Source organism: Pezoporus wallicus, unplaced genomic scaffold (assembly GCF_028554395.1).
Source record: "Pezoporus wallicus isolate ANWC-B61680 ecotype Strahan unplaced genomic scaffold, APGP_CSIRO_Pwel_v1 contig_2456, whole genome shotgun sequence".
In the NCBI taxonomy this organism is placed as follows: domain Eukaryota; kingdom Metazoa; phylum Chordata; class Aves; order Psittaciformes; family Psittacidae; genus Pezoporus; species Pezoporus wallicus.
In genome coordinates this window covers 914,302-939,658 of record NW_026637053.1, presented here as the reverse complement: position 1 = coordinate 939,658, position 25,357 = coordinate 914,302, and the positions used below count along the sequence as shown (strand labels likewise).

Here is a 25,357-nt window from a genome sequence, read left to right as displayed (position 1 = left end):
TAAAGTGAACACTTATCTCCTCTTTCTTAAGAGCAGCTTTTTCTTTGTAATTTATAAATCCCAAGAATGTCAATCTGCTGGCTAGCTTTACTGAAGGACTACAAGATATGCACTGTTAGCTCATAATCCTCAAAGGAGAGCAAAGAAGTTTAAGCTTGGTGTGAATTGATTTTCTCCAAACCAATTCATCAGCACTAAAATACAGACAAATTATCATGCTATTGACTAAGACTTAAAAAAAAAAAAAAAAAAACAAAAAAAACCCACCCACTTCTATGGTTAGAAAACAACTACATCATAACTTTGGTTTCAGTATGGTGCTTAATTTTGGCGTCACTTTTACAGTAACTTAAAGACAAAATTCAGCACTTCTAATGTAAAATAACAAAGTCATTTTAAAAAACGTCCACCTTTCAAGTCTCTGTGCATCATAAGGAGCAATGAGAACAAGCTTAATTCTTCTGCAGATCACCTTTAAAGTTACTAACAAAACACGAAGTGTTTAGCTTGACACCTGTATGCAACCATCTGTTTTAGAGCATTACAAAACATCATACTTTAGAACACTAAGTGTTTAGCTCAGCAGATCCATAGATTATGAGGTCAGATGAGTTTCACTACCTCAAGTGAGGATATTGAGAAGCTTCTTGTTTGTAAGATTTCAGTGTCACTGAAATGCACCGATGAAAGACTATGAAGGATGAAAAGCACATTTAACCTGCATCAATATTATGATGTATAGTCACAAACAACAGTGCTTTTCCTACAGATTCAGTACTAGGAACAGTACCAGATGTTCAGCTGACCTACTGTAAACTGCAAGGAAAAAAAAAAGTGAAGCCCTCAAATCTTAGTAAAATCTTAGGCAAAAGTCTTTAAATTGTGCAATTCCTTCAGACAAGCTAGATTACTACTGGATTTGCCTCCTGCCCTTCTCTGCCCAATTAAACAAGAAGATCTCTACTACAGTGTTAAATCTAGATCCTGCTGGAAATAAAAAAAAAAAAACAACACATTGTAGAGGATATTCCATGCATCAAAATAAAATCAAATATTTTAAATGCCTTTACTCTTCCACAATAATCAAAACCTGCCAGAAAGAATGTAACAAGAACCTTCAGGTAATCTGAACTCTGCAGCAGAAATGCAGATTTACCAAAATATTTACTACTCAGTATTTTCACTGCAGCATGGGAAGAAGCTCTATTAAAAAAAAAAAAAAAAAAAAAAAAAAAAAAAAGAGGAAGAAAGAAAGATCCAATCTACACAGCCATCTTTTTGGAGCAGATCTTCTAAGCATGATTAATTTCAACAAGTTCAAAATACTGTTGTTTGGTTTTGTTTTAAATCAAGAGCTATTTCTGATTTACAGTCAAACCTTGTAAGTATCTTTCATTGTTAATCCATTACATTTAGTTTTACTTTCCAGTCTATCTGGGAATTGTCTGAAGCCCAACACAACAAGATGCAACTGTTATCCATGTAGGTATCTGATTTTTGTATGCTAGCTGCCATTTTCTGTAGCAGTGTCTGTTAGAAGTTTTACAGAATTGTAATGTTCTCCTAATCCATAGGCATGTCTCATATACCTGGGAAAGAAAAAAAAGTTACAGAATTAGTGTTCAGTTTAACTAAAAGTATACGTCATCATAAACATTAATAGCACTGGAAGATAGCTTAGACAAATTCAAGTTTTAGCACAGAAAATACAAGATCATTAAATAGAAGAGCTTTAATAGTTTCAAATTCTGGTGACTTCCAGGTACACATCAACAACAACTTTAAAGAGGGGAAGGAAAAAAAAAATATAAAAAAATCCCTGCATCTTCCAACATTTTCACTACTATTTTGTAATTATGTAAGAGATAAAATAACCTTGTATCATTCTATAAACAGTGACTAAATCACACTTCAGAGTGATTGTCAGCATTTTAAGAACTCTAATAACAAGTATCTTAAAACTTATCTTAGTATTTTTAAACTGTCTATCACAAACATAATTTCTGACTTGCAAGATCATTATTTAAGCAGCATTTCAACATCAGATACATAACAGCAAATAAAAGAGCAGGTGAGAATCAAAGCTGAGCCCTCTGTTGTAGAAAAAAGTGCAGTAATTTTAAGAACGGATAAAATTTACATACTTACACAAGTATTATTGGTTTCCCTGAATATTCTTCACCAACAATAATGGGAGGGGAATCCATTTGCACAACTTCAATAGGTGTTTGCAAAATATGCGACAAAGCCCTTAGCTTCAAGGCATAAAAGCAATTCAATAATAGGATTAAATCCAGTGCAGGGAGGAGATGACATCTAGTTTTAGCCAACATGGGTTCAGGCATAACATTTTGAATATTGTTAGAAAATACACTTTACTAAAATAAGCAAAATTATTTTCATGTTTTAAACTTTAATTGAGAACAAGTTACTTCAATCATTGTTTTGATGATAAAACACATTGGGCTAACTTCAGCAAATTGGTAACTGCTCTTTCATAAAAGAATCAATAAGACAAAATAAATATTTTCTCAAGCCCAAGTTCTGGTTTATGTTACAAAAATTAACATTGCTCTATTCTAGTCAGCCTTGTTACCGTCTAAGCTTGCATCATAAAAGGCTTTCTCCTTAGAAAGTCTTCCCCCACTTATACTGTCAGTCTTTCTAATGACATATAGAAGTACTAAATTCATTAACTTGCATGTCGTCAAACATATGAGACTAGTGATGCACCATGAGAAAAGCAGAAACAATTTATAACCATAGGAAAAAGTTCTGGATAAACAGTTTATGACTATGTTCCCTTATGCGTTTGGGTATTCTTTCTTGTGAAGCCCTTTTTTGAAGGTGTATTCACCCACTTCAGAATTTCACAAAAATGATCAATACAATACTTACTTCCAGCTGACCACCCCATGCAGCTGTATTTGCTATGTCATCACAGTATTTTTCAAATTCTTCTGCAAGGAAAGAAAAGGCAACTTTTAGCCCTTGGTTAAGAACAAGCAACTGAGGAAAAGTACTGATTCTGTAATGAAGAACCAGAACCTGAAAATCCCAAATACATTATACAGGAAAATATCAATATTCACTGAAGAGAAGGAAAATAAAACATCAGAGGCCAAAAAAAATCCACCCATTAACTGGTTTAGGAAGAAAAAAAAAAAAAAAAAGGAAGACTGAAGACAGGAATAGAGACAATTACATACAAGAAGCACAGATTTATATTTTAGATTTTTTATTCAGGGAACTGCTAACAAGCATGAAACTACATACACTCTTCTTCCTGTTAAGTTTCAGAGAGTGCTGTTTTGTGACTTTAGATAAGAATGGGATAGCAAGTAGTACACTAAGCTGTTAAGTTACCTAGGTGTTAGGTATGCTTATAAAAATATACTTCAACAGGTTTTCAAACTAGCTGCCTTGTTTTTAACCTCTGAGGCATTTATTCCCAATAGCTTCTTCGTTAACAGCAAAACAGTCCTTTTACAAATCATGTTCTACTGGAACCAAGCTTTCAAATTTATAAATTACAACCCTTCAGGCTTCTGAATCGTATGAACAGATTTTGATAAAGAAAGAACAGATTCTCTGAAGACTGCTCAGAATTGTTTTTCATACATTCCCCCTAAAACAGATTTAAGAAACTTAAGAAAGCCACAACTTTCTGCTGCTTTGTAGCAACTTTATTCAGTCTTCTCTTGGGGAACATTTATCCTGTGACAATTATCTCTGTCAACATGGGAAAAGATGCCTCCTACTTCACAACAGCCCTCGGTCACCAAATGAAATCCACAGATATAACTACTAAATGAACGTAGCAGTAAGTTCAAAACAATGTATAAAGTTATTTACATGGTGTTCCAGACAGGGAGTATGAATAACATGAATGAATAAATCATCTATTGCTCAAGTAATTAGAAGAACATAAATTCCATTTAACTACATTTACTCAGCTTACACCACTGCTCCACACTAAATGTTTTTATATTTTTCAGTTTAGTCGGTTTATAAGGGCTCCAAAAGACCTAGCATAAATGCTGAAAATAATGGGTAGAATAATGAAAAGCATCTAAGCAAACTGTTTAACAGATTTGTTTGAATTTCACACTCTGTTTTAACAGCTTTCCTATATAAACTGAAAACACCAGTATGAAACTGACAAAAAATCATCCCTAACCTGGTTAGTTGTAACAAGCTGTTTGTAACAACTTCAGTCACATGCCAAAACGTAATTACCACCCAGTAATCAGCAATTTTTTTCATTATTTTTAATGAGGAATAATGTTTTGTTAGAAGAAAAAAAATACAAAGATTAAAAAATAATTACAAAAATTCAGGTGTATCAAGTATCACAGTAGATCGTAGTTCTATTTTCCAGAGAACACAGCTGAACCAACAAAGTAACAAAGTTCAGGAACAAACCATAATGGGTTAATCCAATTCAGCTGTAACTGAGATAGATATTTATCAGAAATAACTGTAACAGTTTTTAGAGTCTCTTATGCCCTGAGTCTTACCTCTGCTATACATATCTCCGGTACTAGGATTTGTAAGAAATGGCAGGAAGTCATCAAAGTGACTCTGCATATACTTTGCCGTTTGATTCCTCAGAGTTGCAACAGTCCAGGAATTTTGTTGATCCTTGAGCTGATCTTCAATAGCTCTGTACATGCAGTGACCATCTGAAGGGATCTGTTTAATCTCCAAGTGCCTTGCTGCCAACAGGGAAGCAAGTTTCTGACTTTCAAGATGTCTAGCACCTGTTAAGTTTGCTATCTCAGCTTCAGCTATCCTTTCTTCTCTTTCTTTCTCCAAGGCAGCTTTTTTCTCCTTAGATTTAAAACACACACACACAAACATTAATATTTAGAAGACACCTGTACAGTTCTTGGCTTAGTGCTCGCTTCTAACTCTTCAGGTGTTTTCTTAGCACATTCATATCTGTGAAATGTTCACCTGAATCAGTACTACCAAATCTTAGAGACCTTCTAAACCCAAAGTTTAGCAATTGGTAAGTGACCAATACATCCAAACTCCCTGACACCACACCAGAAATTATGTGAGTGGAGAAATCCTCATTATAACAATATATAAAATTACACTTTACAACACTGCACAAAGGCCATTAACTGTAGTCATTTTTTTCAGGATCACCTATTTCAACACACTGAAAAACAAGTCAAGTATGGAAATTCTAACTAAACAACAGAAAATAACTGCTTTTTCATAATAAGTGTGAGATCTACTGCTTACGCATATGATTCCATAAAGAAGCTCATGCCATGAAACTGAAACTCCCTCGGGCTATGCTGCACACATAAAAAAGGCTGCTCCTAACCTAAAGGACGGACAAGAATGCATGCATACATAGAGAATACTACGGGGATGAAATAATACACAACATAAATATAACTTTAATAGAACGCTTCATAAGTTTACGCTCATATTTACAAGGGAATAAGAGTCAAAGTAAATGAGCAAATAAAAATGAAGCAGTAGAGAATGAGCTTTCCCACTTTCAATTCACCACAAATTAAGACCAGACTGGTTTAGGCAAACACAATACAGGAAAACCAGACTCCAGAGCTGCCAATTTCCCTAGATGTGGTGCCATGGATTAAGAACATTTTTATCATGTGTGTTACAAGGCAGCTCTGCAGCAGTGATGATGTAACAGGGGATGGATTCTGCAATAAAGCAGTGGTCCTCTGGCCCTGAACCTACATTCATGTTAATCCATCGCGATCTAACATACAAAGCTTAACAAAATTCAACCCTAATGGCCTGGACATCGAGTGCTGTTTCTTAAATCAAAAACTATAAGAACTTCAGTATTTATGTTCTTTTGGTAAATATTTAAAGTTCTACTTGCATAACTTCCTACATGGAAGTATGTTACATTATTTTAATTCAATGACTTTATTTATTAAAGTTTTTAGTGAAATTCTTTTGAAGGATTTGCTTTACATAATGATTTTTTTTTCTGCCTTTCATCTCCTGACCTATTCTGATTACCAGCTCACAGCTGAGGGTGAAAAACTACAACTATTTATAAAATGCTTACATATCTCTAGGTCGCAGCTTTACAGGTTTTCAAGGCATTCAGTAGGTACAGTATCAATACTGAATTAGACAGGTAACGTCCCCTGCAAAACTGTTTAACTTTGGTTATTACAGTTTCGCTTAAGTGAATGTAACTTAAAAATTTTACAAATATTTGATTGAAATATTAAGTCATACCCTCCTCTTCTGTGCTTTTGATATTCGAGGATGCTGAATATGTTGCTCTACTCCTTCAAGCTCTAAATTTGCAACCCCATCAGCTATAGAATCTGTCTAAAAGAAAAAAGAAAAGTTAAATGTTCTTATTAGTATAAATGATAAAAAAGAAGATATCCATTCAAGATATCCATATCCATTCAGGATATCCATGGATACCAATATCCATTCAGGAGATGCACATCTCCTGAAACAATTTTAAGTTCTGTTCCTAGGTAATTCCAGGGTATATTTATGAAGTTTAACCACAAAGATCTGTGTATAGCACAGAACTTGTCACAGGCAAAAGTAAAGCACTTTATGTCCCAGGCCAGAGTCATGTATTTTATTACTTTTTCTGTAGTCTCACCAAAGATACAGTTATGAGCTGTGCATCTCCAATTTGCTCTGTACGTTCTAGTACAAGCTTCCACACTGAAGTGTGAACGCTGCTTACTGGCCAAAAGGGAAAGTTTTTCCCTTTCCAGGGCAAGGATTTTAGCCTGAAAGGTCCATCATAAAGTTTTGACAGCTCAGTAAAATAAGACTCCTGAAACTAATTTAAGATTCAGGCAAACAGAAGCATTACATTTAACGCTTATGCATTAAACATCTACTTAAAAACTACTACAGAAGATTGTTAAAGGCTCATAACTAACAACTGAGCACGTTCATTCCCCACAGAGCTTCTCAGCAGATGCTTCTCAATCAAGTCTATTTCCCTAAAAGTAATTCAGAAGTGTCTTCACTCTCATTTTCAAACCAAAGTACATTCTGCTTAACTCTTTGTTAGGTCACTAAAAGGAAAACACCTAGTCCAGAAATATCAGGCAGACAGATATTTGTTTGTTTCTTTACAAGACTTAAACAGTCAAAAGAAACACTTCAGGAGATGTATGGGCAAGGAGCATTAGCATCATTCACAGATAACTGTATTGCACCAATTTAGCTATAAGCTCTGTCTAGCTTAAGTTAAGGCAACTACCTTATTCTGCTCAGGTGAGACTTCCTTCAGCTGCTTTAATTCCTCCTTGTGCTTCTGTTCAAGTTCTGCTTCTAGTTTGGAAACTTCATCAGCCAGCTGTTTTCGTCTCTTTTTATCGTTCTTAGGAACAGCATTTTTCATGCCTTGAATTTTTGCTGTTAGAGAAGTAGTGTAATAAAGATTACGTCTAAGCATAGAAAGTTTAGCCACCACAGAAAAGACAACTGCAGGCAAGTTATGCAGAAGAAACTTTACAAATACCAACGTACTGGTAGATTTTAACAGCTAGAATCATAGAATCATAGAATAATTATGGTTGGAAAGGACCTTAAGATCATCAAGTTCCAACCCCCCTGCCATGGGCAGGGACACCTCACACTAAACCATGTCACCCAAGGCCTCATCCAACCTGGTCTTGAACACTGCCAGGGATGGAGCATTCACAGCCTCTCTGGGCAACCTATTCCAGTGCCTCACCACCCTAACAGGAAAGAATTTCCTCCTTATATCCAATCTAAACTTCCCCTGTTTAAGTTTGAATCCGTTACCCCTTGTCCTATCACTACAGCCCCTAATGAAGAGTCCCTCTCCAGCATCCCTATAGGCCCCCTTCAGATACTGGAAGGCTGCTATGAGGTCTCCACACAACCTTCTCTTCTCCAGGCTGAACAGCCCCAACTTCCTCAGCCTATCTTCATATGGGAGGTGCTCCAGTCCCCTGATCATCCTCGTGGCCCTTCTCTGGACTTGTTCCAACAGTTCCATGTCTTTTTTATGTTGAGGACACCAGAACTGCACACAATACTCCAGGTGAGGTCTCACGAGAGCAGAGTAAAGGGGCAGGATCACCTCCTTCAACCTGCTGGTCATGCTCCTTTTGATGCGGCCTAGGATACAGTTGGCTTTCTGGGCTGCAAGCACACACTGCCGGCTCATGTTCATTTTCTCATCAACCAGCACCCCCAAGTCCTTCCCCGCAGGGCTGCTTGGAATCTCTTCTTTGCCCAACCTGTAGCTGTGCCTGGGATTGCTCTGACCCAGGTTCAGCTATAAGACTGCCCTTTATGATCATCACATTTTAAAGCAGCTATATTTTTCTTAAAAGACGCAAATACTGTATCCAAAAAAGAGAAAAACTTGTGCCTTACTATTATAAATGCTTATGAGCTTCAACACAGCAGACATCAGCCTGTTGCCTTAGAAAAGATTATTTGGGCATTGAGATCTCAAATCCTGTCACAGGGAAGACATGTAAATTTTTAATTACACAAGCAGTAAATAAAAAGTAAAGAGTTTACCTATCCTTTTAAATAAAGTTTCCAAAAGCAGATTTCTTCTATTCAAGAAGAAATAAACCTCAACTTGCTTAAATTCCTTAAGTATTTTTAGACTGCAAGTTAATGCTCCATTTCTCGAACCACAGAATAGCTTTGTTAGAAAGCATGTCCAGAGGTCATCTGGTTCTACCTCCTGCCTGATGCAGGGCTGAATTCAAAGCTACAGCAGTAACACTGATTCAGACTGATCTAGAATTTATTCAGATGACTGTGCAAAGTCTCCAAGGATGGACACTTTGCAACTTTTCTGGCCTGCTTTTTCCCAATGTTTAGCCATTCGTGTTATGAAAATATTCTCCCTTTTTCCTCCCATAAGGATTTTTGTTGTTACCACTCTCAGACATTATCTCTAGTTCATTCTCTGCACTTCACTTTACAAAATCTGGGTCCATACATTACACAGTTGGATCTACACCCAGATCCCTTATAGTCTTTTCTTCTTCTCCAGGCTGAACAATAACAGCTTTCACAACCTGTGCTCTTAGATGAATACTCACTGCTAGTTCTGTATTCACTGTTTTAGAGTTACAGCCCCAACTACTTAACACCCTGCCACCTATTCATCAGCTGTACAATTTCCTGTCATTCACCCGTGATTGACACATTAAGCTGAAGATGATGGGGATGATAATTAAACTTTTTAAGAGAAGGGAGCAATGATGCTTATACTGGAAGATTTATGCAAAGCATTCAGCCTCACAGATCAGGTGAGTTTGAAAGTTTGAAATTATTTTGTTCATAAAAATTAATAATGGGGGAGAAGGAAATCTGGGACTTAAGAGGCACACACAAATACAAACGGAGAGTATATGGGAGTGGTGGAGACAAGGGTCATCAACTGGAGGAAATGCTGGATTTTCAGAGGCTGAGATGCACTTTATGCTATTCTTAAGAACAAATTGTTTTGCTCTCTGTCAGACAGTTACCACTGCATTTACCAGGAATGTATTTTTCAAGTAGGAAGATGTGTGACTATAGGACACCTGCCTCTCTTGACTGGCAATACAAGGGCTCTGACTTCTGGATACCATTCCCACCTTAGCAGAGGACTACAACTAGATACCCCCAATCACCTTCTCTAGGTGAAAAAACCCTTTGTTCCTCAGCCTCTCCCAACCAATGCTCCATGTGCTCCAACCACCTAACCACAATCCTCAATTCCTACTCCTCTTTTCAACTTCAACCAAACCTGAAGGAGGAAAAGGCGTATCAAAAAAGTATGTTCCTGTACATATAATGACAATACCATGCCCAATACTGTTTCTCCTCTTCTTTAACCCTCTAACTGATAAAAGGCTGCAGATGGGGCTATTTCATTACATGCCAAAAAAAAAGCCAAACAAGGAAAAGGCCATAACAATGAGAATAACTTACCAGAGAGTAATAGCTTACCCAAAAATATCAGCAACAAGAAAGGCTTAACAAAAAGGTTAGAATCAACTACAATACAGAATCTAAATAAATACTGAAATTACTTAACTATATTCACCTACCGTAACAGGTAGGTGAAATGTGGCTTGTGAACAGTTCATAGGTAGCAGTGTAAGCACACAGAGATCTTCTACTATAGATACTGTACTTTGGCTGGACAGAATATAAAAGCTAATTTCAGATCAACTGCACTTTGATTGAAGAAGCTGCATGGCAGCAAGGCCCCTTATGCAGACTTTTCACGCTAAAATTCCTAACAAAACCACACCTTCCTTACCTCAGAACGCAAGCAGCAAAACGCTAACATAATGTTAATAACCCAGCATTGTGTTGCGGCTCTCGAGCGTTACCGTGCCCCAGAGGTGCCAAGAACCACACCTCGCGGCACAGCTCTGACACCCCTGTCAAGACGCAGCATCTCCATGGCCGCCGCACGCTGCCCCTGGCGAAAGCTCTGCAAGGGCCGATCCCTCCCTCCCCAAAGCCGTGTGGCTAATCCCTAGCTACTCCCAGGGCCGTGCGGGGCTCTCAGCTTCGCTCCCTTGCAGCGCCCTCCGGGAAAAAGCCGAGAGCAGAACGCGAGCCCGCCCCACGTCTCCTCACCATCTCCCGGCGAGGCCGGCGCCTGAGGGAGCTGCTCTGCTCTCCCCAACTCCCCAGCCTTCTCCGCCGTCCGCCCTTCCCCGGCCCCGTGGGCCCCTCACCCTGGAGCTCTCGCTTCTCCTTGCGCTGCCGCTTCACCAGCTGCCGCAGCGGCCCGTCAGCCTCCGGCTCTTCATCTCCGGAGCCCTCCATGAGCGAACCAGAACCCCACGAGCCGCCCTCACCCCTCACCGTCGGCGCGCGTGACCCCCAACCCCGGCGCGAGGCGGGAGCTCATCGCGCTTCCGGCAGCGCCGCCCCGCCCAGCGGCGCGAAGGGGCCGGCCCGGCGCAGAGCTGTCCTGCTGGGTGTTTCCCGCCTCCATGGAGCTCCGTGGGTTCCCTGTCGTCCCCCAGCACCATTTGGAATCCGAGCCACCGCCCCGGTGCCCTGGGGCAGCCCCTGGCCCCTTCCCCCCCCCCCCCCAAGTTTCTGTCCCCCTCCTATCTCCTGTCTGATAAAGGACTTGGGAGGACATGGCTGCACTGGGGAAAATGGTACCACAGACAAATCCTATTAAGGAGGAGGGCTGGAGGTGAGAAAATAATTGGTTAAGGGTATGCACTGATTTATCACGTCAAGGGAAATTATTTAACCTGTTTGCTTTTGTGCAAAACACATAGTGCGCTTTGTGTGCAAGTTTTATACCTGAAGTTACTGAACGCTAAAAAACCCACGAGGTTCTGGATTTTCCAAGTTGTGATATATGTTGTCTCTCCCCACCAGTGTGAAATTATGTCTCATAAGGAGTTACATTTTTATTACAGTAAACTGGGAACTACTCTTGAGTACCAGTGTGGAGTGAGATGCTTTTCTGTTCTCCTGTCACCAACATTATTTTGGGGAACATTCAATGCATGTGGCCCAAATTTAATTTATAAACTTTAATATTGTAATTGGGTTTAGAGTCATTCATATACTATGAGTGAATCCAGAATAAGGACAAGTCTGGGTTAGATCTGACGTGACTAACATACAAATGTGCTCTCTTACCAGTTTGTTGATGCCATATATTTGACAACACATGTATGTGAATATGCTTTTAGCCCTTTTTCTTAAAAATGCTGTATATTTAAAAAGTATTATTCTCTTATGTCTTCTGTGTTTAAGTTTCTTTCAGGATTTTGTAACATTACAGCAAATAAAAAAAAATCCTCTTTTTACCATAACAAGACATTGTAATTAGGTGTTCAACATATGACCTAACCCATCCTTCAAGCTCTCTGATATTTTGAGGGACTACAGGCTTAAATATTTCTTTTGGAAAAATGGTAGTGGAGGCTCCTTCTCTCAAGCACAACTAGCACAGTCCATGGGGATACATCTGTGGAGGTCCCTGTGGTGACTACTGGTTTTAAGCCAGACTTCTGTCATATCCCTAATATGTAATACAAAAGAATACAGAATAAATGCCAAGGACCAAATAATACATCAGGTGACCAAATGTGAAGTGCTAAGTGATGATGAGGGTAGGTTGATTGAAATGATCTTATAATATGCTAGCCTCATTTGAACACCACATACTGGAATACGCTGGGGACTTGGGAGTCATCACGTCTCTATGCGATTGCCATAATTGCAGGTGTGCTGCCTGCCCTTCCTGTCTGCACCAAGGGCCCTGATGCTTCTTCCTGCACTGCCTGCTCCAGGGGTCCTGGCAGCTTATCAGGACCATTTATATCAGGATTGTGTACGTATGTTTTTCCCTCCCATGAATTCTGTGTGTTTTTCCTCTCTGACACTCTTAAAGCACTTTAAAGTGAGCTATACTGCAGCTTGCCTAATTGTGATTCCTGGGTAGAAAGGGTGGGTTAACAGGTAAGGTCATAATAAAATCAAATGGCTAGAAACTGAAATAGAAAAAAAAAAAAAAATCTGAGGTAACTAACTGTGAAGCACTTTATCTAGGATGTGATAGGCTCACTATCATACAAGTCTTTAAATCAAGACTGAAAGCCTTCCTACGGATGTGTTAGCTCAGCTGTAAGTTACAGGCTCCATGCAAGCGACATTTACTGAAGTGCTCTAAGAATTCAAAGAAGCCTGACTAAATTACCATAACAGCTCTTACTGATACTAAAATTTATGACAACATTAATCTGTTTTGTAGGCACTTGAAGATCTCATTCAGGTCAATGATAGCTGAAAGATGTTCTGTGCTAAGTACAGTCTGTGTCAAAATTGAAACTCCAAGAATTAACAGGCACTTCTGAAATTTGATTGAATATTGTCAAATTAGTCACTGAAATCCGTGGGTGAGGGTTACCTCTAATACCAGTTGACTCAGCAAATTAGCCAGATGCTGTGTTCTCTCTGTTTTATGTTTCTTTTCTGGGGGCAAAAGCATGTGTGGGTATTTAAAGCATTACACTTTGACATCTTTTCTAGTATCTTTCTCCCAGTGTTTTCACAGCAGTTAGCATGCTGAAAATCAGGAAGGCTATTTGTTCACTGGTATTTTATAAGTAAGTCAAGGTGGGACCCCTTGAACTTCTGTCACTCTCTAAAAATCTTCATTTTGTTTCTTCAGTTGCAGACCTAATAAGCAAATGTTTCATAGCAGACGGTTTTCATGACAGCAGTAAAGAATATCCAAATCTTACTCAGATAAATGATATAAAATGTTGGTGGAGCAAAGAAGCTCTCTTACTACTTTTCGTAGTAAGTCAGTGTGTATCTCATTCCCCTCCATTATCTCCAAGATGGTTTTTGCTAAGCATTAAAGTTAATTATAGACTAGTTGTAGCTACAAACTCTTTAAGTTGTACACAAAACTCTAACTGGCTCTGTTGTTTCACTGAGGTTTTGTTGAGCATTTTGTGATTTATGTACTACATAGCCAGTAAATGTGGATCACTTGATCCCAGATACTGAAGCAAAGGTAACTAATTTTTCCTTTACACTATGCCATAAAATTGGCTGCTAGTAAGATTTGCAAATATTTTACATGAATTAAGTAGTATACATGACCTTGCAACGAAGCCTCCACAGAACATGAAGATCAATGTGGCACATTCTGTTAAGCTCCTGCAATCGCTTAGTGTGGTACATGTACTTTATATGGTTGTCTGAAAGTTCATTTATATCAGTAAATTAATTAGCCGAGCTTTTCATGTTCATTTATGTTTGCTGGAAGCAGTGCTAACAGATTTTTGCAACAGGACATCTGCAGCTAAGATACCTCATCAGTGGAACTGTTTTCTAGTAATTTTTCAACACACATCTGCAAGTGTCAGGACCTAATGCAAATCCAATCACTTAATAAAATCTGTAAGGAGTCATACTTACCAGTTAAACAAAATAGTGGGGTTTATAGCACCAGTGTATTTACCTTTTCTGTGTGTAGCACCAGAAGGTGTAAAAGAATCTCAGGTCTCTGTTAATGGAGAGAGATTCAAGGTCACTTGTTATTCACAGTTACCTTACAAGTGCTAGGATGCAGAGAAACTGTGGCTGTTACCTGGAGACGTCCTTGATTTCTAAGAAGACTGCTCTTAGGAAATGTGTGTGTTAGTGCCAGCACAATTTTGCCAACCTCTGCAAACGTATCTTGAGCTTTCAGTGTTTTGCTTTCCTAAATCTCAGCAGCTGTAATGGTGAGATTTCCTGAAAACACGTCTGGATTTTTAAGCAGTTTTCTTGGCTATATGGCTGAGAGATGTGTTTGACAAGCGGTGACTTGAATGCATACTAAATGCTCAGAAGCAATAAGCAAAAAGCCCAGCTGCAGCTCCTCACACTACTTTTCAGTGGAAAAAAAAAACAAACTTGGATACTTGGGATTTCCAGTACTGAAACACTTAACGCATTCAGCAAAGACTGTCAGTCAGGTTTCACGGGGTTAGCACTGAGTGTCATCATGTTCTGCTGGTGTGGTCTTGGCAAGGATCTTGGCTAATAATCCACACTTCGCTAAACCCCTTGAAGATGCTTTCATTTTCACTGTGCTCTTTATTTACTCTCTAGACTATGGAGTTGCCAACTATAGCTCATCTTATTGCTATAGAGCAATGAAAGATAGTGTCGCATGTTAAGCGGACATTTTTTTTGCCAGCTAATCTTCCAAGATTTCATGATAATGGAAGAGAAGAAAAGAGGGACCCCAGGAAAAGTGTAACTTAATAGTTATACTATAATCTCTGAGACTCTCAAAATAGTATTCAGTAGCAAGCATTCCAGCTAAAATTGCATTTTACATGTATATATAGTTCAAGACAAATATATGACTAAATATTTGTACTGTGATTCATGCAATATAATTTCATATAGCAAGAAAATACAATTACACCTTGGTCCAGACCATTGCTGTCCTGCAAACAGACCACTAGTTAATTCTCTCCATCACTGTTACAACTCAACCAAAAATATTTGTCCATGTCAGACAAACTGCTGATGTACTTGAGCAGAGGCCCAACCATGCATATTCATCAGCAATGGGGGAGTCATCAGGGGGTTCAAGAGTGAACCTGCTGGGTGACAATCCTAAATGCTGGTGGTATGCAAATAGCTTCACAACCCATCTAGTGTGCAGGCACCACCTCCATCCCCACCCTCCCATGTTCAGGTCTGTAATGATAGGACAAGGAGTAATGGTTTTAAAATAAAAGATCTGGATTCAGTATTAAGAAGTTCTTTATTCTGAGGGTGGAGAGACACTGGAACAGGTTGCCCAGAGAAGCTGTGGATGCCCCATCCCTGACAGTGTTCAAGGCGAGGTTGGATGGGGTTCTGAGCAACCTGATCTAGTGGAAGGTGTCCCTCATTGCAGGGAGGGTGGACTAGATGACCTTCAGAGATCCCTTCCAACACAAACCATTCTATCTTTATGTGAATTTTAAAATAGGAGATGAACAGTGGGAATAGAACTAGTTAGAGGAGACAGAAAATCACTGATCCCTATCACAGATAGGTGGAGTTGGGAAATAGCTCTGGCAAGATGCAAGGCTGCAAGAGAAAATTGGGATAAGCTGTGTGAGAAGCCAGAGAGGGTCAAGGAATCACGCATCCAGATTACAAGAGCAAGTGGTAAAATAGGGTAAGGATCTGGAATGAAAAAACATGAGTACTGGGGCAAGGGAATGGTTAAAGAGATCAACTAAACAGATGGACAAAATTCAAAACTCTGCAGTGCAAAGGAAGGGGGCCACACAAATTTTCTGATTGACACACAGAGACATTGCTGCACACACTCCAAAGAAAACTGTCACACTATGCTCAACATTTACAAACAAACAGCTGATTAAACAGTGAATGAGTTTGGCAACAGACCTTTGTTCTTGCAGCATGTTGGAAAGAACACCCTCTACAACGAATGATTTATGGCTGAATTGTGTAGAGGGATGATGAGGAGTAAGACAACACATGATTAGACAACAAGCACAACTGAATTATTTGGAAGGATTTAGAACATATGGAGGATACAGTGCTTGGTAAATGAAGAGAACAGGTCAAAGGACTCAGTACATTGTAACTATGGGGCTCTAAGTAGAGAAGCAGAACTTCAAACATTTCAAATTAGTGTCGATATTAACAACAGCCATCTTTCAGTCCTCTCAAACTGGTTCATGAATTCTTATATCTAGATTATAGAACCTATTAATAAGCACTTCCCACAGCTCTGTACATTTGCAGTGTAACATGCAGGAGAAAAAAGAAAATCCTGCAATTTCTCCAGAACCAAAGTAATAAATAAAGCTGGCACATATTTTCATTTATCTTATTAAATATATCACAAAAATCTTTTTCCATACTGGAAATAAACACAGAAAGTGATACTTACAGAAACAAATGACATTCCTTCAGGGTTTTGTTTTTTTTTTTTAGGTTGGTTTTGAGGAGGAAAGCTGCATTTAGGGCTTAAATGTGGGGCAGAACTGAATTTTCCATTTCCTTGGAAATCCTAAATCAGTTCCTTTGAACTCCAAACTCCTGAACTTCCAATAGCATACTTTCAAAAATATGTTGGAGAATTGGACTAATTTTTGCTGTGTCATGTGCTCCAGTAACATGCCCAGAGATGATACCATGTCTGATCACTGTTGGATGCTAAGGACATTCCAGGGAAGACAGGTATTATAAATTTCATATAGCAGGTTGTTGAGATTTTTTGTGAACTGTAATAGATAGCATACTAGAGATCTTAAATGACACAGCAGGTCATCTGGGAGGGTTTGTGGAAGGAAGGCAGATCTGGAGTTACAGTATCTGCCTGCGGGAAATAAGGGAAGTGGGAGTTTTCTGTACTGCTATATGCATATTCAATAGGAGCATGATGCAAAGTCTTCCAGCTCTACAGGGAAAAAGCAAAATATTATAACTTAAGTGAATAACCTGATAGCAAGATCACAAAAAAATTGTGTCATTAGCTCCCAAAGCCAATGCGCATCTTGCAGAGATACACTGGAAAAACTAAGCCTCTTTCCTCTCCCACCCCCCAAGATAAAAAGATCTCAGGAAACGGTTTCATCCATTATGTGCTGAGTAACAATGTGGAAAGACCCCATATTTATTATCTCTTCATTAGGAGAACTACTTACAAACATGATGCAATGGCATTAAGTACACTCATTTCATTGCACTTTAGTTCAATTGTAAGGATCTTGAAACTTGTTTGCATTAATTGCAGCATTTTGCATTCTTTCTCCTCGTTATACATCCTTACATCCTGCATCTTTTCTTGACAATCTTAAGATTGGTCACTTGATAAGGATGAGTAGCTCCCAGCTCTGTTTTGACCTCTCCCAGGAGGACATATTGGGTTTTGTAGAAAAAGCTGTAAATTATTCTTCTACTAATGATCGTGATGCTATTGTCATGTTTCTCACATCAATGGGAGAATCACGTGTTTTCACTTTTCCATTTTCAATCTGTAACATGTAGATACAGACAAAACAATAAAAAAAAATCTTTTATTCTTATAGTAAGAAATACAGCTTTCTAATAGCTGGAGTCCCACCAGGCTTCTAATTTGTCTGGTTTCTCAGTAAATTATTATTTCCTCTTTATTTGTGGCTGTGATTAGACCAGCTGTTGCCACCCTTGCATCACATGCTGAGAGACAAATAGGGCTCCATGTACGTAAAACTAAATTATTGCTTTATGAAGTGAATCCATTAAAGAGGTTCTGCAGGTGCAGCCAATATTTAGATGCAAATATGCAAACAGTTTAATTTCTGGGTATTTACAGTAAACTCACCCCTCCTCAACTTCTTTTCTTTCCTTTCCCATGTGAAGGTTTCCCAACTCACAGAAGTCTTGCAGAACCCCAAGCCATAGCAGAACCAAACACAAGGCACCTGACGCTCTTTAAAAATTTCAATAGTATTTCCAACATCTGCACATTCCTTCTGCAGCAACATGTCTTTTGGCAGCCCCCAGTAATAAAACTTATCTTGGAGATGGGCCATCAGCACCATATCACTCACTCAGTCTGATTTCAAATGTTTCTTCCAAAGTGCTGGTGATTCAGCAATTGAAAGTTCAATATGACTTGTCTGGATCACATTTGAGCACTATGTTAACAAATGCAGTTAGGTTTAAAAAGCACCACTGTGCCACTTCAATTCGCACCATCCATATCTGTGTGGAACAGTCTTTGCAATACCACTTCCAATGTTGTCATGAATCTGATAAACACTAGATCGTCAGCAAGACTGCTACTTATCTGAAATAGAGATTGATGCCTGCATGAAAACAGCTGGAGTAACAGGCCTTGTTATTCTTTTTTATTCTCCTGGACAAATCGTGAACTTTATGTCACTTCATCCAGTCCTGAAATGGAGCAACTCTTTAATGAACACATTGTCTGAAATGAGTTCCAGTTGAAAGTGAAGAAGGCTGCTCATTGAGACTGAAATGGCAAAGGGGATTCAAGTCAGATGATTAAATATCCAGACTGGAGTTTGACCAAGATGCCTCTGTTCTCGTGATACGTGTCATGGGATACCTCATGATCAAAAGCTGCTGTAACCTTGACTTCAGTTTTAAGCTTCCTTTTTTATACTTAGTCTCCACCTGGTACCAGCAGCTCCATTCTTCATCAGGACAAAAGGTGCCATCTACTGAAGCACCAGAAGAAACTTTAGACCTTCCCCTGTTTTTCCTGGATGTATCTTATCTAGGTACTGACTAAGCCTGACACTGCTCAGTTTCATGGCCAAAGACTCAAAGGTGTTTCTGCCTAAAAAGTAACTCCAATCAAAACTATAAAAAAAGCTCAAATACAGAACCCTGAGACAACTTTTTCCTTGTTATTCCACCAAGCCCCTACCCTCAGAATTAAAAATCGGAGATCAAATTAAAATTGTAGATGATGCCAACATTTAGAAATGTCTACAAACTCAGAAGTATCTACTTATCTCTGTAATATTCATCCATTCAAGAATAGAAAAGAAAGTTGAAAAAGTGAATTAAAAGGTTATTCAAAAACTACTAGTACGATACCATTTGACTGCCATTAGTAAACAAATAGAATGATTTTACACAAGGAAGTGATCTAGATACAGGTATTTAATGAGTGGCAACCTCTGACAAGTAATAAGAAAGGAATCTTCAGTATATGTAATGTGGTTAAGAGGAGATGAATATATTAAATAAAAATTTTTGAAAACAGCTGGTGTCTTCAAGACAAACAGGAAAACACTTAGCATGTTATGGTAATACGCTGATACAGAGCTGGGCTGGAAAGGAATTTAAAACCCATATACAATTTTCCTGCCAATCAAGATTACATTTTCCAGTGTGAACTGCTTCTGAATTGAAACTGAAAATTCCTCCATTATTCTAAAAATAAGGTTAACTTGATATAGCACCAAGACTGTAAAAGAAGTGACAGATGTGCAATCAGGAAAAGATGATAACAAGAATAAGCTTTGCGAGAACTGCAATTCTGGTTAGGAATAACAGAAGAGGTTTCCTTTTGTGTAAATGAAGGCATCTTTGCCATGATAATTTCTGTCTGTCATAGTCTGCTGTAGTAAAATTAATGCAGTCCAGTAAATTGCAGCTTTCTAACAGCAGCCTCCATACATACATTTGCATGAGTACCCTGTAGTGACAGGAATAAAATATACAGGATAAAAAGTTACCAAAAATAGACTTCTCTAGTCACTGGCCAAATGCTATCAATTGCTTTTGGGAACAAAGGGTGGCGATAAACAGAGGCTGTCAGTGCAGCAAGCATGACCCTTCCTGCTGCTCTGGTGTGCTTTCTCCTGTCCTTGTAGCTCTGCAGGTGGGAAAGAGTGTGTTGGAAGAACAACTACTTTCTTCAGCATTAGCTGCTGCCATCACTGAATAACATAATGTTCCTTGTCTGTGTTTTGCCAGTGGGAGGGTGACTTATCACATAACTGTAACAGGATGAGCAGTGTTGATGGGACTAGAGATAAAATTCTCCTGCATATAAGGTTGATATTTAATTTCTATAGACCTAATTTCTGCTGTATAGAAAGAAATCAGTCCTTTCCCCAAGATCAGATGGAATTGTACGATGTTCCCATTTTCATGGTGCTTGTATACTTTGGCATGTGAATAAATTACAGACATGTACATTAAAAGAGGAAAAAAGACTACACATCCCAGGTTGGATGGGGCTTTGAGCAACCTGGTCTAGAGGAAGGGGTCCCTGCCTATGGCAGTGAGGTTGGAAGTAGATGATCTTTAAGGTCCCTTCCAATCCAAACCATTCTGTGATTCTATGATCCCAGCATACTAATAGTTGCAGAGGTTATCACACAGTTGTGCACATCAGTGCCAAGTTACAATACTACCCTGAGTCAGAAGTCTCGGCTAGGTTGTGGCAGGGAATAAAGTACAGAAGTAAGAAGTGTTTTCAAAAGACTTGTCTGTCTCTCAAAACATGCTATTAATACAGTATCATAGTTATCATGCTAGATTATGTTGCATTACTTTACCTGAAACCACATATGCAAACCTATAGTTAGTTATTTTTATAACTGGTGCTATTATATGCTGCATTTCTTACTATACACAGTAATGTAATTTTGTTTCTCAAACTATGTACAGGATAACATTTTACCTTGTCGTAGGCTTGATCTTGCAGCGCAGGATATCTCTGCAAATGGAAGCCATGACAGAATTGTGTGTGCTGCTCCTATGTACCTCTCTGTATCACAGTTTTAAGGAATAAGCCAGGTCTTGTGTTACTGTGGCTCTTTCCAATGTAGTGGATCTGGGAAAATGTAAGAATAAGCACTTTTCCTTCTATTTATATTCAATATACTCACCAAGGAACACAAGAGAAATTAATGTATTTCAGTAACACAGGAAAAGAGACATTAATACAAAGGCACAGCACACAATGTCAGAACGCTTCAGCTGCAATTTACCTACTCCTTCCCAGTATGGACATATTCAATATCTGACATGTCTAGAAATGCAGGTATTTTACCAGTTCTAGTCAGATCCTTCAAAAATTATTTGAACTGACAAAGATATTTGCAAACTTCATATGGCAGATTGGTATTGTTCTCTGTTACTGTCTTGTTCAGTATCAAAACCAGCAATAGATGGGCTTTTCACTGTTTTTAGCCATTCTAAAGTAAGATTTTATCATCCAAAGATTTAGACATAAAATACAAATTTAATTTCTGTCTACTTATTATACCCTTTGCATAGCACCTGAAAATTCTGCTCAGGCCATGGTGGCATGGAGCTGGGCCAGGTACAAAACAAATGACCCCAGGCTTTTCTTTCCTCTTCTTTAGGCCATTAGGAAGAAATTTGGTTTAGCAAATAGCCCTTTGACTGGACTTGAGAATTACTGTATTCCATTTTTTACCTTATGGGTGAGATGTTACATGAAATTGCATAACCCCCTGAATTTTTATCTTTTCCTTTTTTATCTTTTAAATGCTCAGGGTAGTCCTCTGTGTCTTTGAACAGCTCCTATCACAATGGATTTACCTGAAAAAACCTCTGCAGAACACAAAACAGACTCCCTAAGATAGTTTTTGCACTTACTACTCATTAAAGGGCAAGATTAAGGAGTTGTAGTTGTTTATAGTCTCGATATACAAATACTTCTTTCTGCATTTGAGAGTGAGCTTCAGTGGTTTGTCTTGTACTAAAGTAATCTTATTTTTTTTTTTTTTAAATCTATGGAAAATAAAAAAAATAATAAGGATGATATTTTTAACATGAAGAAAGCTTGAGTATTACCAGGCTCTTCAAAAGACCACACTAAGTATGGGAAGTTAAAAATAGTAGAAGAAAATATGTTACACAGTGTTCATTTTATGACTCTGCTTAATGTAAGCCTTGTTAGTAACTGACGGTCTGTCTTGCTCAGCCTATATTTGGTACAGAAGTTCATACGAAACAACCCAAATTGGAGGCAGGATGGAGAGGTACTTGTGTGATTCAATTCTGTGAAAATAGATGAAGACACCTTGAGAAACATTCTGTAAGATTGTTCTCAGCGGTATAGTTGGTTCATTTGCCTGTGCCATTTTCAGAGTTGTTTAGTAGTATGTTTTCAGTTTACCTGCACTTACAGAGGCATTTTTCATAGAGGCATGTGGTTGCATTCATAGTCTTTTATCGCTCAGCCTTTATTGCTGGAAACCTGTGAGATGCTTTGGCAGCATGAAGAGGTACCACAGTACAAGCATGAGGCGTACGCAGGGTGCGACTCACTGGTCGAAGAGCCCACGGGCAATGAGGTCAAGAATGAGGAAAACTACCGTGATGTGCTATGCGCTGTGGCTGTGATGTTGCACTGAACTCAAGTACTGATGTATCTTCCAGATAGTTCAGTCACAAGTGGGGCTGCTCAGCTCAGAGCATCCTACGCACCAGACAAGGTGGGATTTTCATAGAAGGAAAACTGCACAGCAGTGTAATTAAACACGTATCATAAGGCATTTGTGTCTAGAAGAAGAGCAAGAAGAAAGTATCAAGCGCTCGGTGCCTAAGTTGTCTTCAGCCTAGCATTATCCAATGTTTGAATTCTTCCCTTTACAGCCCAAGTAACATCCAAAGAAGGTTTGTTACCAGCCGAGAGCTTTGCCTTGTTTCCCAATACACCTTTTGGTACCTTGTTACTAGCTGGGTCCATCCAGCTTCATGTGGATATTGCAGACAGTGCTAGCAGATCTGCACATCAGGCTGCAACGTTTGTGTTAGAAAATCCTGTAGACCTTTGGCTGCCTCAAGCACATGGACTCAAAATACTGAAAAACAGAGGCAGATGCCTGAACTGTTGATAATTTCTGCTATTTCGACTGTCTAGCTGCTCAGGTGAGTGGGGTTTAAAGTAAAAACAAGTTAAAGGGGCTAGAGGAATGCATATTTTCTTTTAATCCCAAATGGGTACTTACTTACATGACAGTCATATTTCCAAGAATAGGTCAGCATGCTGGGATGCTTAATAACAGTAATTCTCAGCCTTTTGTGCAGGCTTGAGCTGTCAGACTGAGTTGTAACGTAGATTTCTCTGCAGGTCCCTGGGAGTGATCTTAAGGTTTTTACTCTTCTTCAGAGGCACTGAACAGAAGTTCAGCAGAAAAGAAGGTCCCACAGAAACAACTTGCTGTAATTGCAGCAGGGTGGACTGGGCGTTGGTAGAACTCAGCGCTGCCTAGTTGGCAGCTTTAACAGGATGTAAAACCTGTTAAATTATCTGTCTTCCCTCAAACAAGCAAAATTGTGAAGAAACCTGGTTGCAAATGGCAATTCCTGCATTAGGACTCCAAAGGAAAGCCTGCTGCTCTGAAATGTTGAAAACTGGGCATATGATAGCAAGTACCGTTGGCTGAAAATGTGCTGAAATACAACCTCACTGGTAGTATCTGTGATCTAGTTTTGACCTGCCAAGGTCAGTCTCAAAGTACCTCATCAAGACAAAGAATTTTGGGACACAAAATAGCTTAAGCCCTAAAAATCCTCACAAAAAAAGAGCTTTTAATTATTGATTTGAGCTTGAGAAAGTTCTTTTTAAGCTGACTGCAAAACTGAAAACTCAATCTAATTTATACCAAGAAAGCATCTTCCAAGGTAGTTACCACATTTTCCAAGTGAAGAACAGTTTGACGTGGCACGATGGCATTTCTTGCATGATGAAGAGTGTTGGTAAGTAATAATGTGCTACAAGTCAGCTGCCTTGTAGCACTTTATTCTTTGTATAGCAACATTAACATCCTGAAATCTGGACTTTATTTCTGCAAGAAATAATGCTCAAATATGCTTTTTCTTCCCAAATGAGAAAGAATGAACAATATTTCAAAATTTGCTTAAAAATAAATGCTTTTTTTTTTTTTAAGCATTAAAATAATTGATGAAAGCCACTGTGTTTTGCCATCACATTACTATAGCGTATTATTTCCATATTGTAGCTCTTAAAGAATTTCATATTAGAGTTGTTAAAGTAAAAAGGAATAATTTAAATTTTACAGAAATAAAGCACATCAGCCTCTAATATTTTATTTCTCATAAAAATCTCAAATACATCTGTTTTTATAGAACTGCTTGATTTCTTAGACTCAGATTTTTTTTTGGTGAAAAACAGCTCCCACAGGAAATTTTCAACATGATGCAAGAAGTCCTGTTTTATTCTATAAAATGTTTTATTAAAGAGAGAGTATGACCAGTGGGATTAATGAACTCTCAGGACAAAATCTCATCTTTATTCAGTTCTTATGAAAACATCTGCACACCTTCCACAAAACGCATTTCAAGAGGTGGCTGAGTTCTAGGTGATGGCACTGTAGGAATGCTGGGTGGCACCTGGCAGTCATGTCTGCTTGTGTACAGAGTAACTGCTTATCTTCTGGTCACATGGGTGGAAAACATCTGTTTTATCCCAATATAGACTGAAAAATACATCAGGGAAAGCTATTTTCCCTCTTTGCTGGAGACTTCCAGATGGTGCCTGAGTGGGTTGTCTAGCAGAAGGAAATTAAGTCCCTAGGTCCTTAGAGAGCTCAGTGACACACTAGGGCAGCAACTTCTCAATTAAGCGGCAGATTTGATACCGTGGATTTATCTCCTCATGTTTAGAGTGCCCTTAAAGGTTACCACCACTTTCACACCACAGTGAGCACTATGCCTCAGTCGAGGTCCTCACTGCTGGCCTACATCCTCAGACTGCTGGAAAAGGCAGCAGTTAAATCAACTATAGCATTCCCCAGTATTGATATTTATAACCACAGCATTTCGGGGGGGGGGGGGGAGGGGATGAGAAGACAAACTGTTTCCCCCCCTCCCCCAAAAGCATTTTTTTTCCCAAAAAAAAATTTATTTTAAAAAGGTTGTTCTGTTTCTCCTCCACATACTCTCTTAGAATCATAGAATCAGCGAGGTTGGAAAAGGCCTTTAAAATCATCAAGTCCAACACTAAACCATGTCACTAAGGGCCTCATCTACATGGTTTATTAACACTTCCAGGGATGCTGATTCCAGCACTGTCCTGGGCAACCTGTTCCAATGCCTGGCCACCCTTTTGGTGAAGAAATACAAAAAAATTCTTCCTAAGATTTTTTTTTCCTAAAGATTTTCCCTGATACCCAATCTAAACCTCCCTGGTGCAGTTTGAGGCTGTTTCTTGTCCTATCCCCTGTTACCGGGGAGAAGAGATTGACCCCCACTTCACTACAACCTCATTTCAGGTAATTGTAGAGTGATAAGATCCCCCCTGAGCTTTCTCTTCTCCAGACTAAACAACCCCAGTTCCCTCAGCCGT

The 25,357-nt window shown here is 38.9% G+C and overlaps 1 protein-coding gene across 1 annotated transcript; it reads right to left on the bottom strand.

Moving 5' to 3' along the window:
- Window positions 1-1,042: 1,042 nt before the first annotated feature.
- On the bottom strand, window positions 1,043-10,902 carry OTUD6B (OTU deubiquitinase 6B). Its single transcript, XM_057402976.1, has 7 exons — window positions 10,719-10,902; window positions 7,247-7,401; window positions 6,244-6,339; window positions 4,521-4,833; window positions 2,899-2,960; window positions 2,149-2,255; window positions 1,043-1,589 (listed from the first exon to the last, which is right to left on the bottom strand). Exons 1-7 carry the CDS (start codon window positions 10,807-10,809, stop codon window positions 1,505-1,507), a joined length of 909 nt encoding a protein of 302 aa, XP_057258959.1. The 5' UTR covers window positions 10,810-10,902; the 3' UTR covers window positions 1,043-1,504.
- Window positions 10,903-25,357: the final 14,455 nt, after the last annotated feature.

Coding starts and splice junctions, on each gene's coding strand:
- OTUD6B (XM_057402976.1), bottom strand. CDS start 10,809: ATGGAGGGCTCCGGAGATGAAGAGCCGGAGGCTGACGGGCCGCTGCGG. Junction 7,402..10,718: donor GGAGAAGCGAGAGCTCCAGG/GTGAGGGGCCCA, acceptor CTTCTCTAACAG/CAAAAATTCAAGGCATGAAA. Junction 6,340..7,246: donor TCTCACCTGAGCAGAATAAG/GTAGTTGCCTTA, acceptor TTTTTCTTTTAG/ACAGATTCTATAGCTGATGG.